This window comes from Schistocerca piceifrons, chromosome 3, assembly GCF_021461385.2.
Source record: "Schistocerca piceifrons isolate TAMUIC-IGC-003096 chromosome 3, iqSchPice1.1, whole genome shotgun sequence".
Classification (NCBI taxonomy): domain Eukaryota; kingdom Metazoa; phylum Arthropoda; class Insecta; order Orthoptera; family Acrididae; genus Schistocerca; species Schistocerca piceifrons.
In genome coordinates, this window is record NC_060140.1 from 233,117,987 (window position 1) to 233,131,490 (window position 13,504).

Sequence of the window (13,504 nt, forward strand, 5' to 3'; positions counted from 1 at the left end):
GCCCGTTTCCCTACTTTCGTCATTCTCAAAAATAATATAATCAGTTATGAAAGACAGAGTAATGAGTTGCTTGAATAAACACAACCTACTAAGTGAATCATAGTTTGGTTTTCAAAGTGGTAGAGGTACGGAATCAGCCAAGTCATAGAAGTACGGACTCAGTCATGATAGAATTAAGAAAAGTGGCACTTGATGTTCTGGACAAAGATGAGTGTGTCAAAGGCATATTTTTAGATATTTCTAAGGCTTTTGATATTGCTGACAGTAGGTTTCTACTACATAAGCTTGAAGCATTAGGAATAAGTTAGGTAGCTAATGACTGGTTCCTGTCACGCCTAGCAATAGAGTACAAAGAGTGGACATAACACATACCTCCAATAATTCTGAAGTTTTATGAAACACTTATCAGAGCCAAAATACATGAATACAGGAGTCCCTCTGACTAGCATTTTTGGGCCAATACTGTTCCTGATACATGCCAATGACTTTCCCACTAGTGTTGGTCATGGAGAAGAAAAATTCTCTTTGCAGATAATAGCAATATTATAGTCACAGAGGGAACAAGGTAATGCCTTGCACAGAAATCCAAAGAAACCCTAAAAAACTTTTCAATTCATCAAAAGTAATAAAATGACATAAAACATAAAGAAAACAAATGCAACAACTTTGTCTGAAGTGGGAAAATGACATTATTCAATTAAATGTAGATGGTCTATCTATAGACAATGCAACAAATGCAAAATTTCTATGAATGAATACTGATTCTCAGTTGAAGTGGTATGAACACACATAGATACCTGCAAAGAGAATGTCATCAATGTGTTAGACGCTTGGAGTCCTGTTACCAGTGTGTAACAGCTACAGTCTTTTAGTTACATACTATTCACATGTACACTCAATTCTTATCTACAACATTCTTTTCTGGGGATCGAATACACAAAAATATGAACACAATTTTGAAACTGCAACAAAGGGCCATAAGAATAATAAAACAAAAAATAGTAGTCAAGCACACTGTAAAGATCTGTTCATAACACCTGGGATTTTACCTGCACCGTGTGAATACATTTATCAGTCAGCTTTACACATGAAAAATAACATTGGTAATTAAAGTCATTTCAATAAAACAGTCCTGCTTGCATGTGAGTTGTATATATTTTTTTGGTGATCAGTTTCGATCTTTTTATCATTTTTTCCTTCTGCTGTCACCAAGGAGTAAAAAATGGCCTGATAAAAAACAGAAACCAGTCACCAAACTAAATATACGCAACTCACATGCAGTCTTGATTGTTTCATTGAAATAACTCTAAAATTTTTTTCAATCACTGTTTCCTAAGGACAATGTTTCAAAAAATTCTTACTACATTAGTAATTACTGCACAAACTGTTATGTCCCTGGGGAACAAGATATAGACTGAACTTACATTTACCAAGACAGAATAAACATAAAATTCAAAACAGCTTTTTCTACCAAGGAATAAACATATACCACAAATTACCAAAAGAAAATAAGAAACTTCTAAAAGAAACTTATTTTAATTCAGCTAAAAAATACCTATCTGTTAACCCAGATATTCTATACAATGGACTACTTAGACAACACAGAGTAGTGGTTTCATAAAAAATGTATCAAAAACAATAATATTGATAATAAAACATCTAATATTCTATATAACACTTTCACACTATATTTTTTCCTTCATTCTTCTTTTTCTGCAAAAATATACTCCGAAAGCTATGGAGTGTATAATAAAAACAGCTTATCCTCCTTTTCTGAGCACATAATGTGTGTAGTGATGTGAAACAATAGCCTCTTACATTATCAAATAACTTATTTGTAAAGCAGTATTGTGCACTAGGTACAAACTGAATGATGTAGCACTGTTTTAAATAGGCTGGCCTTGCATTTGGGAAGGTGGAGGCTCCAGTCTTCATCCAAACATCCTGATTTAGGTTTTGTGTGGTTTTCCTAAATACTTTCAGGCCACGGCTGACTACCTGTCCCACCCTCATCATTCTTGACCTGTAAGCTCATAAGTGAATTACTGTAATTCTGCTGTCCTTAATACCAAGGTAGGTCCAATATCCTTATGGATAAATAAAGCTGCTACTGCTACAACTACTTGGCTTATTCATTTTATCCATTCTTCTGCTACCTTTCTTCTCTTTTTCTGTTTTCCTTTCATTTTCAAGGAAGCATCTCATAGCTCTCAAAAACAAATATTTTTCTTCTGTTGTTAAATGATGTGGTTAACTCTCAACTAAGGTAAAATAATGTGTATTCAATGTCTGTGACTTGATTCATAAACATTCTGTTCTTTACTGTTGCAGGGTATGTGGCAAATACGCAAAGTAAACTTAATGGTAAAACTGCTGAAAAAAAATTGTCTGTTTGACAAACGTAAACTGTAGTTGTTATCAATTTTGTTTATAATATATGAAAAATATAAACTCTGAAATAAAGTAATTCCACACATTATTTATAAAATAGATATTTCAAAACAGAATTTATACACTGACTCTCTTTGGCAATCAGATCATCAGCTTTGGAGCACTAGCTCTAGGTGAGGAAGAAATGGGAAGGAACTGGTCTTGGCTTTGTTAGAAAAACTGCCACGTGTTCTTCTCTAGTATTTTTGAGGATCTACCATGTACTTACACAAGAACAGTCAAGTACTCTATTGGTAACATATCTCATAAGTTACAAAACCGTTTACTATTGTTTACCTAACCAAATAGTAATATCGATCATGTCTGCTTTCACTGTTCTTTGTTTCAGATTTAGAGTTATGGATGGATCTATGATTCAATGACAACAATGAATCATATATTTAAGAAATAGCTTCAAAGAGTAGCATATTGTTTTGCAACATGTTGTTTGTTGTTGTTGTGGTCTTCAGTCCTGAGACTGGTTTGATGCAGCTCTCCATGCTACTCTACCCTGTGCAAGCTTTTTCATCTCCCAGTACCTACTGCAACCTACATCCTTCTGAATCTGCTTAGTGTACTCATCTCTTGGTCTCCATCTACGATTTTTACCCTCCACGCTGCCCTCCAGTTCTAAATTGGTGATCCCTTGATGCCTCAGAACATGTCCTACCAACCAATCCCTTCTTCTAGTCAAGTTGTGCCAAAAACTCCTCTTCTCCCCAATTCTATTCAATACCTCCTCATTAGTTATGTGATCTACCCACCTAATCTTCAGCATTCTTCTGTAGCACCACATTTCGAAAGCTTCTATTCTCTTCTTGTCCAAACTATTTATCGTCCATGTTTCACTTCCATACATGGCTACTCTCCATACAAATGCTTTCAGAAACGACTTCCTGACACTTAAACCTATACTCGATGTTAACAAATTTCTCTTCTTCAGAAACGCTTTCGTTGCCATTGGCAGTCTACATTTTATATCCTCTCTACTTCGACCATCATCAGTTATTTTGCTCCCCAAATAGCAGAACTCCTTTACTACTTTAAGTGTCTCATTTCCTAATCTAATTCCCTCAGCATCACCCGACTTAATTCGACTACATTCCATTATCCTTGTTTTGCTTTTGTTGATGTTCATCTTATATCCTCCTTTCAAGACACTATCCATTCCATTCAACTGCTCTTCCAAGTCCTTTGCTGTCTCTGACAGAATTACGATGTCATCGGCGAACCTTAAAGCTTTTATTTCTTCTCCATGGATTTTAATACCTACTCCGAATTTTTCTTTTGTTTCCTTTACTGCTTGCTCAATATACAGCTTGAACAACATCGGGGAGAGGCTACAACCCCGTCTCACTCCCTTCCCAACCACTGCTTCCCTTTGATGTCCCTCAATTCTTATAACTGCCATCTGGTTTCTGTACAAATTGTAAATAGCTTTTCGCTCCCTGTATTTTACCCCTGCCACCTTCAGAATTTGAAAGAGAGTATTCCAATCAACATTGTCAAAAGCTTTCTCTACGTCTACAAATGCTACGAACATAGGTTTGCCTTTCCTTAATCTAGTTACTAAGATAAGTCGTAGGGTCAGTATTGCCTCACGTCTGTAAAGAATTCGTGTTAGTATTTTGCAGCTGTGACTTATTAAACTGATAGTTGGGTAATTTTCACATCTGTCAACACCTGCTTTCTTTGAGATTGGAATTATTATATTCTTCTTGAAGTCTGAGGGTATTTCACCTGTCTCATATATCTTGTTCACCAGATGGTAGAGTTTTGTCAGGACTGGCTCTCCCAAGGCTGTCAGTAGTTGTAATGGAATGTTGTCTACTCCCGGAGCTTTGTTGTGACTCAGGTCTTTCAGTACTCTGTCAAACTCTTCACGCACTATCATATCTCCCAATTCATCTTCATCTACATCCTCTTCCATTTCCATAATATTGTCCTCAAGAACATCGCCCTTGTATAGACCCTCTATGTACTCCTTCCACCTTTCTGCTTTCCGTTCTTTGCTTAGAACTGGGTTTCCATCTGAGCTCTTGATAGTCATACAAGTGGCTCTCTTTTCTCCAAAGGTCTCTTTAATTTTCCTGTAGGCAGTATCTATCTTACCCCTTGTGAGATAAGCCTTTACATCTTTACATTTGTCCTCTAGCCATACCTACTTAGCCATTTTGCACTTCCTGTCGATCTCATTTTTGAGACGTTTGTATTCCGTTTTGCCTGCTTCATTTACGGCATTTTTATATTTTCTCCTTTCATCAATTAAATTCAATATTTCTTCTGTTACCCAAGGATTTCTACTAGCCCTTGTCTTCTTACCTACTTGATCCTCTGCTGCCTTCACCACTTCATCCCTCAAAGTTACCCATTCTTCTTCTACTGTATTTCTTTCCCCCATTCTTGTCAATTGTTCCCTTATGCTCTCCCTGAAACACTGTACAACCTCTGGTTTAGTCAGTTTATCCAGGTCCCATCTCCTTAAATTCCCACCCTTTTGCGGTTTCTTCAGTTTTAATCTACAGTTCATTACTAATAGATTGTGGTCAGAGTCCACATCTGCCCCTGGAAATGTCTTACAATTTAAAACCTGGTTCCTAAATCTATGTCTTACCATTATATAATCTATCTGAAACCTGTCAGTATCTCCAGGCTTCTTCCATGTATACAATCTTCTTTTATGATTCTTGAACAAAGTGTTAGCTATGATTAGGTTGTGCTCTGTGCAAAATTCTGCCAGGCGGCTTCCTCTTTCGTTTCTTACCCCCAATCCATATTCGCCTACTACGTTTCCTTCTCTCCCTTTTCCTACTGACGAATTCCAGTCACCCACGACTATTAAATTTTCATCTTCCTTCCCTATCTGAATAATTTCTTTTATTTCATCATACATTTCTTCAATTTCTTCGTCATTTGCAGAGCTAGTTGGCATATAAACTTGTACTACTGCGGTAGGCGTGGGCTTCGTATCCATCTTGGCCACAATAATGCGTTCACTATGCTGTTTGTAGTAGCTTACCAGCATTCCTGTTTTCCTATTCATTATTAAACCTACTCCTGCGTTACCCCTATTTGATTTTGTGTTTATAACCCTGTAGTCACCTGACCAGAAGTCTTGTTCCTCCTGCCACCGAACTTCACTAATTCCCACTATATCTAACTTTAACCTATCCATTTCCCTTTTTAAATTTTCTAACCTACCTGCCCGATTAAGGGATCTGACATTCCACGCTCCGATCCGTAGAATGCCAGTTTTCTTTCTCCTGATAACTACATCCTCTCGAGTAGTCCCCGCCCGGAGATTCGAATGGGGGACTATTTTACCTCCAGAATGTTTTACCCAAGAGGACACCATCATCATTTAACCATACAGTAAAGCTGCATGCCCTCGGGAAAAAAACAACAACAAAACAACATGTTGTATTGACTGTTATTCTACCAGCAAGCAGAACATACTCTGCTTCCTAAGCTGAAAGTCTTATTTATAAACTAATAGTCAAGATGTCACTGGTTCAGCCCTTATGTTATCTAGTTTACTGTATATTAGTGCAGCACATCTCCAGAGACCCCATGAACCACGTACTCTGCCACTGTGGTGGTTGCTTGTGTGACTCGACGATACAGATGGTCATACCATAGGTTCAACCACAATAGAGGGTAATCTGTTGAGAGGCCAAACAAATGGGTTCTTCCTGAAGAGGGACAGCAGCCTTTTCAGTTGTTGCAGGGCAACGGGCTGGGTGAATGAATGATTAGTTCTAATAACAGCAACCAACATGGCCTTTCTGTGCTGCTACTTCAAATGGCTGAAATCCAAGGGAAACTATAACTTATTTTTCCTGAGATCATGCAGCTCTATTGTATGGTTAAATAATGGTGACATCACCTTGGGTATAACAGTCCCCCATTTGGGCCTCAGGAGGAAAAGCAAAACTCACAGTTTACAGTTTGGTGTGTGGAATGTTACATTCCCTTATTGGACAGGTAGGTTGGAAAATTTAGAATGGGAAATGGGCAGGGTGAAGTCAGATATATGCAGGAGTGGATGTAATAATGAATAAGAAAATAGAATGTGAGTAAGCTGCTATTAACAGCATATTAAACACATTATAGTAGCCAAGACAGGTGGGAAGCTAACACCCACAATAGCGTACTACAAGTTTATATGCCAGCTAGCTCCACAGATGATGAAGATATTGAAAAAAATGTATTCTGACATAAAAGAAATTATTCAGATAGCTAAGAAAGAAGAAAATTTCATTGTGACAGGTGCTAGAATTAGATAGCAGGAAGATGAAGAGAAAGCAAAATATTTGGGAGGATATGAATGGGGGGAAAGGAACAACAGAGGAAGCTACCTGGAAGAATTCTGCACAGAGCATAATTAATCATTGCTAACGCTTGGTTTAAGAATCAAAAAAGAGGGTATACATGGAAGAGACCTGGAGGCACTGGAAGGTTTCAATTAATTGCTAGACAGATATTTAGGAACCAGATTTTAAATTGTAAGATGGTTCCAGGGGCAGATGTGGACTTGGACCACAATTTATTGGTTATGAACATTTCCAAAAAGGTAGGAAATTAAGAAGATGGGCTCTGGATAAATGAACCAGAGGTTGTTCAGTGTTTTGGAGGGAGCACCAGGCAACAATTGACTGAAAGAGGGAAAGGAATACAGCAGAAGATGAATGGGTAGCTTTGAGAGATGAAATATCAAAGACAGAAGGTGATAAAATAGGTAAAAAGACAAGGTCTAGCAGAAATCGTTGGCTATCACAGGAGATAACTGAACTTAACTGACGAAGGCACAAAATATAAACATGCAGCAAACAAAGCAGGTGAAAGGGAATACAAAAGTCTAAAAAATGAGATTGACAGGAAGTGAAAAACAGCTAACGAGGAATGGCTAGTGGATAAAAAAGGGAAAGCTGAAAGGTGGAACAATATATAGAGCAGCTATACAAGGTAAATGAACTTGAAGGCAATATTATAGAAAGGGAAGATAACACAGATGAAGATGAGATAGTAGATATGATACTGCAATAATCTGAAAGAGCATTGAAAGGCATAAGTTTAAACAAGGCCCCTGGCATATATGACATTCTGAACTACTGGTATCCTTGTGACAACCAGCCGTGACAAAACAATTTCACATGATGTACAAGATGTATGACAAGTTAAATTTCCTCAGACTTCAAAAAGAATGTAATAATTCCAATTCTGAAGAAAGTCAGTCCTGTCAGGTGTGAATATGGTTAAACTATTGGCTTACTAAGTCATGGTTGCAAAAAATACTAACACAAATTATTCGCAGGAGAACAGAAAAACTGGAGGAAACCAATCTTGAGGAAGATCACTGGGATTCCACAGAAATGTAAGAACACAAAAAATAAGTTACTGACTCTACAACCTTTCTTAGAAGATGCGGTAAGGACAGACAAACCAACTTTTGTTGATTTTGTATTTCTGCCAGTACTGACTGGTAAACACTATTTGAAAATCTGAAGGCAGCAGGGGTAAAATACAGGCAGTGAAAGGTTATATGCAACTTGTACAAAAACCAGACAGCAGTTATAAGAATCGAGGGGCATGAAAGGTAAGCAATGGTTGAGAAGGGATTGGGGCAGGATCATAGCCTGTACCTGATTTTATTCAATCAGTACGCTGAGAGCACAGTAAAAGAAACTAAAGAAAAAGTTGGATAAGGAGTTAAAGTTCAGGGAGAAGAAATCAAAACTTCGAGGTTTGCTGATGACATAACTCTGGCAGAGACAGTTAAGGACTTGGAACATCAGTCGAATGGAATGGACAGTGTCTTAAAAGGAGGATACAAGATGGACAAAAGCAAAGCAAGGGTAATGGAATGTAGTCAGATTAAATCAGGTGATGCTAAGGAATTAGTTTAGGAAACAGGACACTACATGATGGCCGAAGTAGAGAGGATTTGAAATGTGGACTGGCAATTGCAAGAAAAGTTATCCTGAAGCAGATAAATTTACGAACATTGAATATACATTTAAATGTTAGGGTATTCTAATGGAATGTAGCCTTTTATGGAAGTGAAACATTGGACAATAAAACAATTGAGACAAGAAGAGAATAGAAGTTTTTGAACAGGTACAACAGAAAAATGTTGAAGACTGGATGGGCAGATCATGTAGCTATAGAGGAGATACTGAATGTGTGCAGAGAGGGGGAAGGGAGTAAGAGTTGTAGAGGGAGATCAAGAGATGAATACAGTAAGCAGGTAAAAAAGGATGTAGGCTGGGCTGCAGTAGTTATTTGGAGATGATAAGGCATACACAGGATATAGAACTGTGGAGAGCTACATCAAACCAGTCTTCTGACAGAGGACAACAACAACTTGCCAAGATAGTATTTGGCCACAGCATTTCAACAGCTTTGTGGTGTTTCATAGTAATCATTTTACACATAAATGGGTAGATCACATAACTAATGAGGAAGTATTGAATAGGATTGGGGAGAAGAGAAGTTTGTGGCACAACTTGACCAGAAGAAGGGATCGGTTGGTAGGACATGTTCTGAGGCATCAAGGGATCACCAATTTAGTATTGGAGGGCAGCGTGGAGGGTAAAAATCGTAGAGGGAGACCAAGAGATGAATACACTAAGCAGTTTCAGAAGGATGTAGGTTGCAGTAGGTACTGGGAGATTAAGAAGCTTGCACAGGATAGAGTAGCATGGAGGGCTGGGGACTAGTGTAGCAGGGGATACAACCCGTCGGCTTTGGACAATGACGTCACAAGTCGCCAATTGAGAAGCGATTCTTCTTAGTGTTGTAGCTCCCTTCAGTGGCTGATAAGTGTTTTTTGGCTTTTTTTTAAAAAAAAAAATCTCACAAGATAGAATAAACAGATCCACTTTATTAAGCAATCAGTAAAAAAACGAAACTGAAACATAACAGCAAAAGCGAAAATGGTAAACTGCTCTCTGGCGACTTGTGACGTCATTGTCCAAAGCCGACGGGTTGTATCCCCTGCTACACTAGACCCGAGGGCTGCATCAAACCAGTCTCAGGACTGAAGACCACAACAACAACAACAACAACAACAACAACAACATGTCTCCCCATACTGCCGGTGCATATCCTGTGTTTCCAATAACACAGGAGCTTCATGAGAGGCTGCATGTGATCAGCAAGCAGCTTCTCGTATTAACTATCATCAAATAACAATATGCAAAATAAATTAAACTTCTAACAGCCAACACAATAAATAGCGTAACAATATCCATGGCCCAAGAGTCATACACCCCAAACAGATCAAACTATTAGCTTCATATCATAAGAACTCTGAAAAGTATCCAGTTCTCTATAATTAAATGAGTAACTTCAACAGCCACTGTTAGATGCTGCCTCTTTACTGTGGAGTCAACAGAACACAATGGCAGTCTTGTTCTCTCATAACCAGCCAGGTATCATAAAAGGTCTCACTAATACACAGAATATTTAAATGAGGATTCAACGATTTAGTTTCATCTAATACACCAACATGGCTCGTAGGATTTCTCAAATAATTTTTCAAAGTTGTCACTGTGATTGACCACTATGCTACTCACAGAGGAAATTAATGAATGATTAACAACTGGGTCAAAACAATATGATAGACACATCTACTGACTAAGACATATTTCAGTTTAGAGCATTTGTTTTTATACTAGTATTTAGCATCAAGGCTCTCGTTTTGGTCACTACCCCACTTTTGGCCACTCTGATGTAATCAGTTAAATTTTAGGCTTCTTTTGAATACCGGCCAATGTTACAAAGGCGTTTTACAAACAGCATGATATGTGTCATTCAGTTAGATACAGAAGCATCCCTTTGTTTGGAGAGACAATTTTGAGCAAAGCTCTAAGCTAATTACGTATGAAACGAACAACAGTATACACTACGAACAATTGCAGCAATAAAACACACAAGTTAATACGCAATGAGCAAAATATTATTGTTATTAATTACTTTTAATATACGAAACGCCTTCAAACATTCATCATTGCACAACATAATATCGCGTTAAGTCGTTCTACTGCAGACTGTTACACCACCGAACTGAATCACCAAAAACTACTTCTCATTCAATTTATTATTATTAATTTTCTGCAAAATCCAACTTCACGTTCCTCTCAACTGCTTCAAAAAATTGAACCAAACAATTTGTACGCGACAATCTAAACTATCGATTCCTTACCCTCGTACTGCCAGTAGTTATCGCGTTATCGTCTATCGAGATACTCTACGGGTATCGATAATTTCAAACATGAGCCCGCGCAGTCCTTATTCGTTTCAGACGCAACGCAAAAATTGCGCGCGTAGAGCCAATGATGCGTAACGATATTTTGTGCTTGAATGTTCATTGACACTAAATTGTTTAAACATTTTCCGATGAGAAGAACTTCTGAAACCCCAAGCTAACGGTCTAAGTATGATGACGATTTGTGTATAGGGCTCGGTTACTGAAACAAATAGAATGTGCAAACTGTTTTCAGAAATCTGGACCAAAAGCTGAACCAAATGGAAATTAGAGAAGATTCTTATACGCTGCCAAACCCTCAAATTAATTTGAAAATCACTTTAGTAAATTTACACTGCATAAGAGCATCTGCCCACAATGCTTTTCCACTAACAACATACTTTAGTCTTTATTTTTCACCATCATTATCGTGTTCTCCTCTCCTCTATTTCTTCTTCTAATTACTATTAAACTACTTATTCTTCTTTTCATCTTTTTTCTTCCCTTAATCTTTGTTTACATTTGAGATGGATATTCATACACGAAATACACATGCGTTATCGATTCGTATTTACAATTCATCTGATTTTGTTTGTAAATAAATACTTCGCTATCGAGCTTCGAAAGCCCATAATCAATTTTCACGCAGAATACATCCATACATTGCGCCAAGAAGTCTTCAGAAACAAGTTTCCATTCATAACACAACGCATGGTAGTTACGCACCTCCAGTGTGAATGTAAGGCAACACGTGCATACCGATAAAAACAACATACAATTTTCAATTGCGCCGTATTACATCGGTCGCCGTAATGATAGGCAGAGCAGTTAACAGTTCGTGAGTTATTTCTTGTCTCGTCGCGCTCAGTTCATGAATGGCGACGACGCTAAATACAAACTGTAACAGTGTTGACACTTCCACAGCGTGATGTATTTCGATTTCTTTGATCATGCAGTTTAAAAGTCTTGTATATAGTTTAGGTCACAGCTATAAACAACTACTAATATAATGAAATAGTAAAAACCAGATGAATCTGACGTCACAGTCACCTGTGAAACGGGGTAATTTTGATAGTAGTGAGGATGGGAGTATGCTATAATCGTAGTACAGCGTAGCGTAAACACGAACTGTCACGGCCATTCTGTTGTTGGGAGTATATGTTGGCCTTTTACTTTTTATGAGACGATTGTATTTTAAGAGTTATAGACGTTTCCGTGTAGTACGAGCCATCCTAGTGAATGACCATAAATCTACGACAGGCGGGCGGCCGCCATCTTCCAGATGAGTTTTTCTTGGTTCTGGCGAAAACCAAGTATTTTATTTCAATTAATATGTGCAACAGGGCGTTTAAATTGATTAATAGTTGATCTGAGTTGGAAGAATACTCTCCAAGGAACACTTAAGACTCAGTCTCAAGGTATGTATTTTGCAATTTAAGGGATAATTTTGTGAAACAATTTAGCACGTACATGACTTGTGTTGCCGAATTGACAGTAAACGTAGCGTTCGTTCACTATTTAATTTTTACATTAGTAGTGTAATGTTCAGAAAAATTGTCCTAAAGTGCTAGGTTAACAAACTCAGTCAATTAAATCGCCTAAAACCGATGGGGCAAACTAAATTTTGCAATAAAGTGGTACAATTCGCTATTCAAATGTGTGTTTTGAGGGTTAATGATCACTTTAAACATTTATCAAGTGACAACACACATTAAAACTACGAAATATTACGTAGAGTCTATTCCCGTTTTCTTTAAACGTTGTAATGACGCCGTTGGACTTGTATGTCCACTTTTTAAAGAGAATAAAGCGTAGCAATTTGGTTCCTGTATTTTGTTTGAGAAGAGAGTAACCTACATTAGTTATTTTCGTGTAAGTACTTATTCTCACGTTCAGAAGACATTATTATATTCAATCTTAACCTGAAGAGAGAACACTGTTCGTCACATTTTGAGTAATTCAGATGAAAACTCATAATACAAAAACTTATAAAATAGTCTGTTTATTGCCACTGATAGTAATAACATTGAAATATTTTGAAGTTAATAGCTGTATCCTGTTAATCACATGCCAAGCTGTACACGGCTAAGTTTTCAACTATGTCTGCTGTGTATAGGGGCCTAATGCATAGGAAGTTCCATAATGTTTTATGTGTTACTTAACGTTGAATAATCAGATTTGTTTTTCGAAATTAATTGTATTTCTGTTGAAACAATTTGTAATTTATATTCCAATGATATGTTGAATATAGTTTTATTTGCTGTGTAAGTTAGTTTTGCATAATTGTGATGGTTATGACAACGTTTCATTCATGTAGCATGTCTTGTATGTCATGCAGGAAATGGTAAACTGATAAAATAAGTAATGTTTGGGCTGTTGGATATCTGTGAACAAAATTCACAAATAATTTTTCAGTCATTCTTTCGTTATAAAAGGAATTCCTCTTAGGTAAAAGGAATGGTATAAGAAAAGAAAATCCTGTGCTAGCCAATGATCAGTTCTCACTGAATGGAAATAATTGAAGTTTCTTGTAGTTTAACTAAATTCTATAAACTTTAGTGTCCAACCACTTACAGAATACTTTATTTATTCAATAACACCTATAGATGTTCTGCCCACAATGTCTATTCTGTCTCATACAGTATTGATTAGGTCAGCATATCTCTAATCTGTTTGATAGTACTCAGAGTGGACCACAATTACATGATAATTTTTGTCAGATTTCAGAGATCATAGAATGCAGTATTTGGGATGACTGATAATCGTTGGAATTCTGGTGGTGGTGAGTATTATCATGTTTACAAACCAAGAAAATTTTTGTGTATA

General features: G+C 37.2%; 1 protein-coding gene across 5 annotated transcripts in view; it reads left to right on the plus strand.

Moving 5' to 3' along the window:
- The first annotated feature begins 11,631 nt into the window (after positions 1-11,631).
- Positions 11,632-13,504, plus strand: part of LOC124789839 (serine/threonine-protein kinase tousled-like 2) — a 576,094-nt gene continuing 574,221 nt past the window's right edge. The window contains exons 1-2 of one of the 5 annotated variants that reach the window (XM_047257336.1): positions 11,632-12,096; positions 13,399-13,460. In XM_047257336.1, coding sequence (XP_047113292.1) covers positions 13,430-13,460 — 31 coding nt within the window. In that variant the 5' untranslated portion in view covers positions 11,632-12,096; positions 13,399-13,429. The remainder of the gene's footprint in view (positions 12,097-13,398; positions 13,461-13,504) is intronic. The other 4 variants (XM_047257338.1, XM_047257339.1, XM_047257337.1 and 1 more) reach the window with 4 other exon arrangements.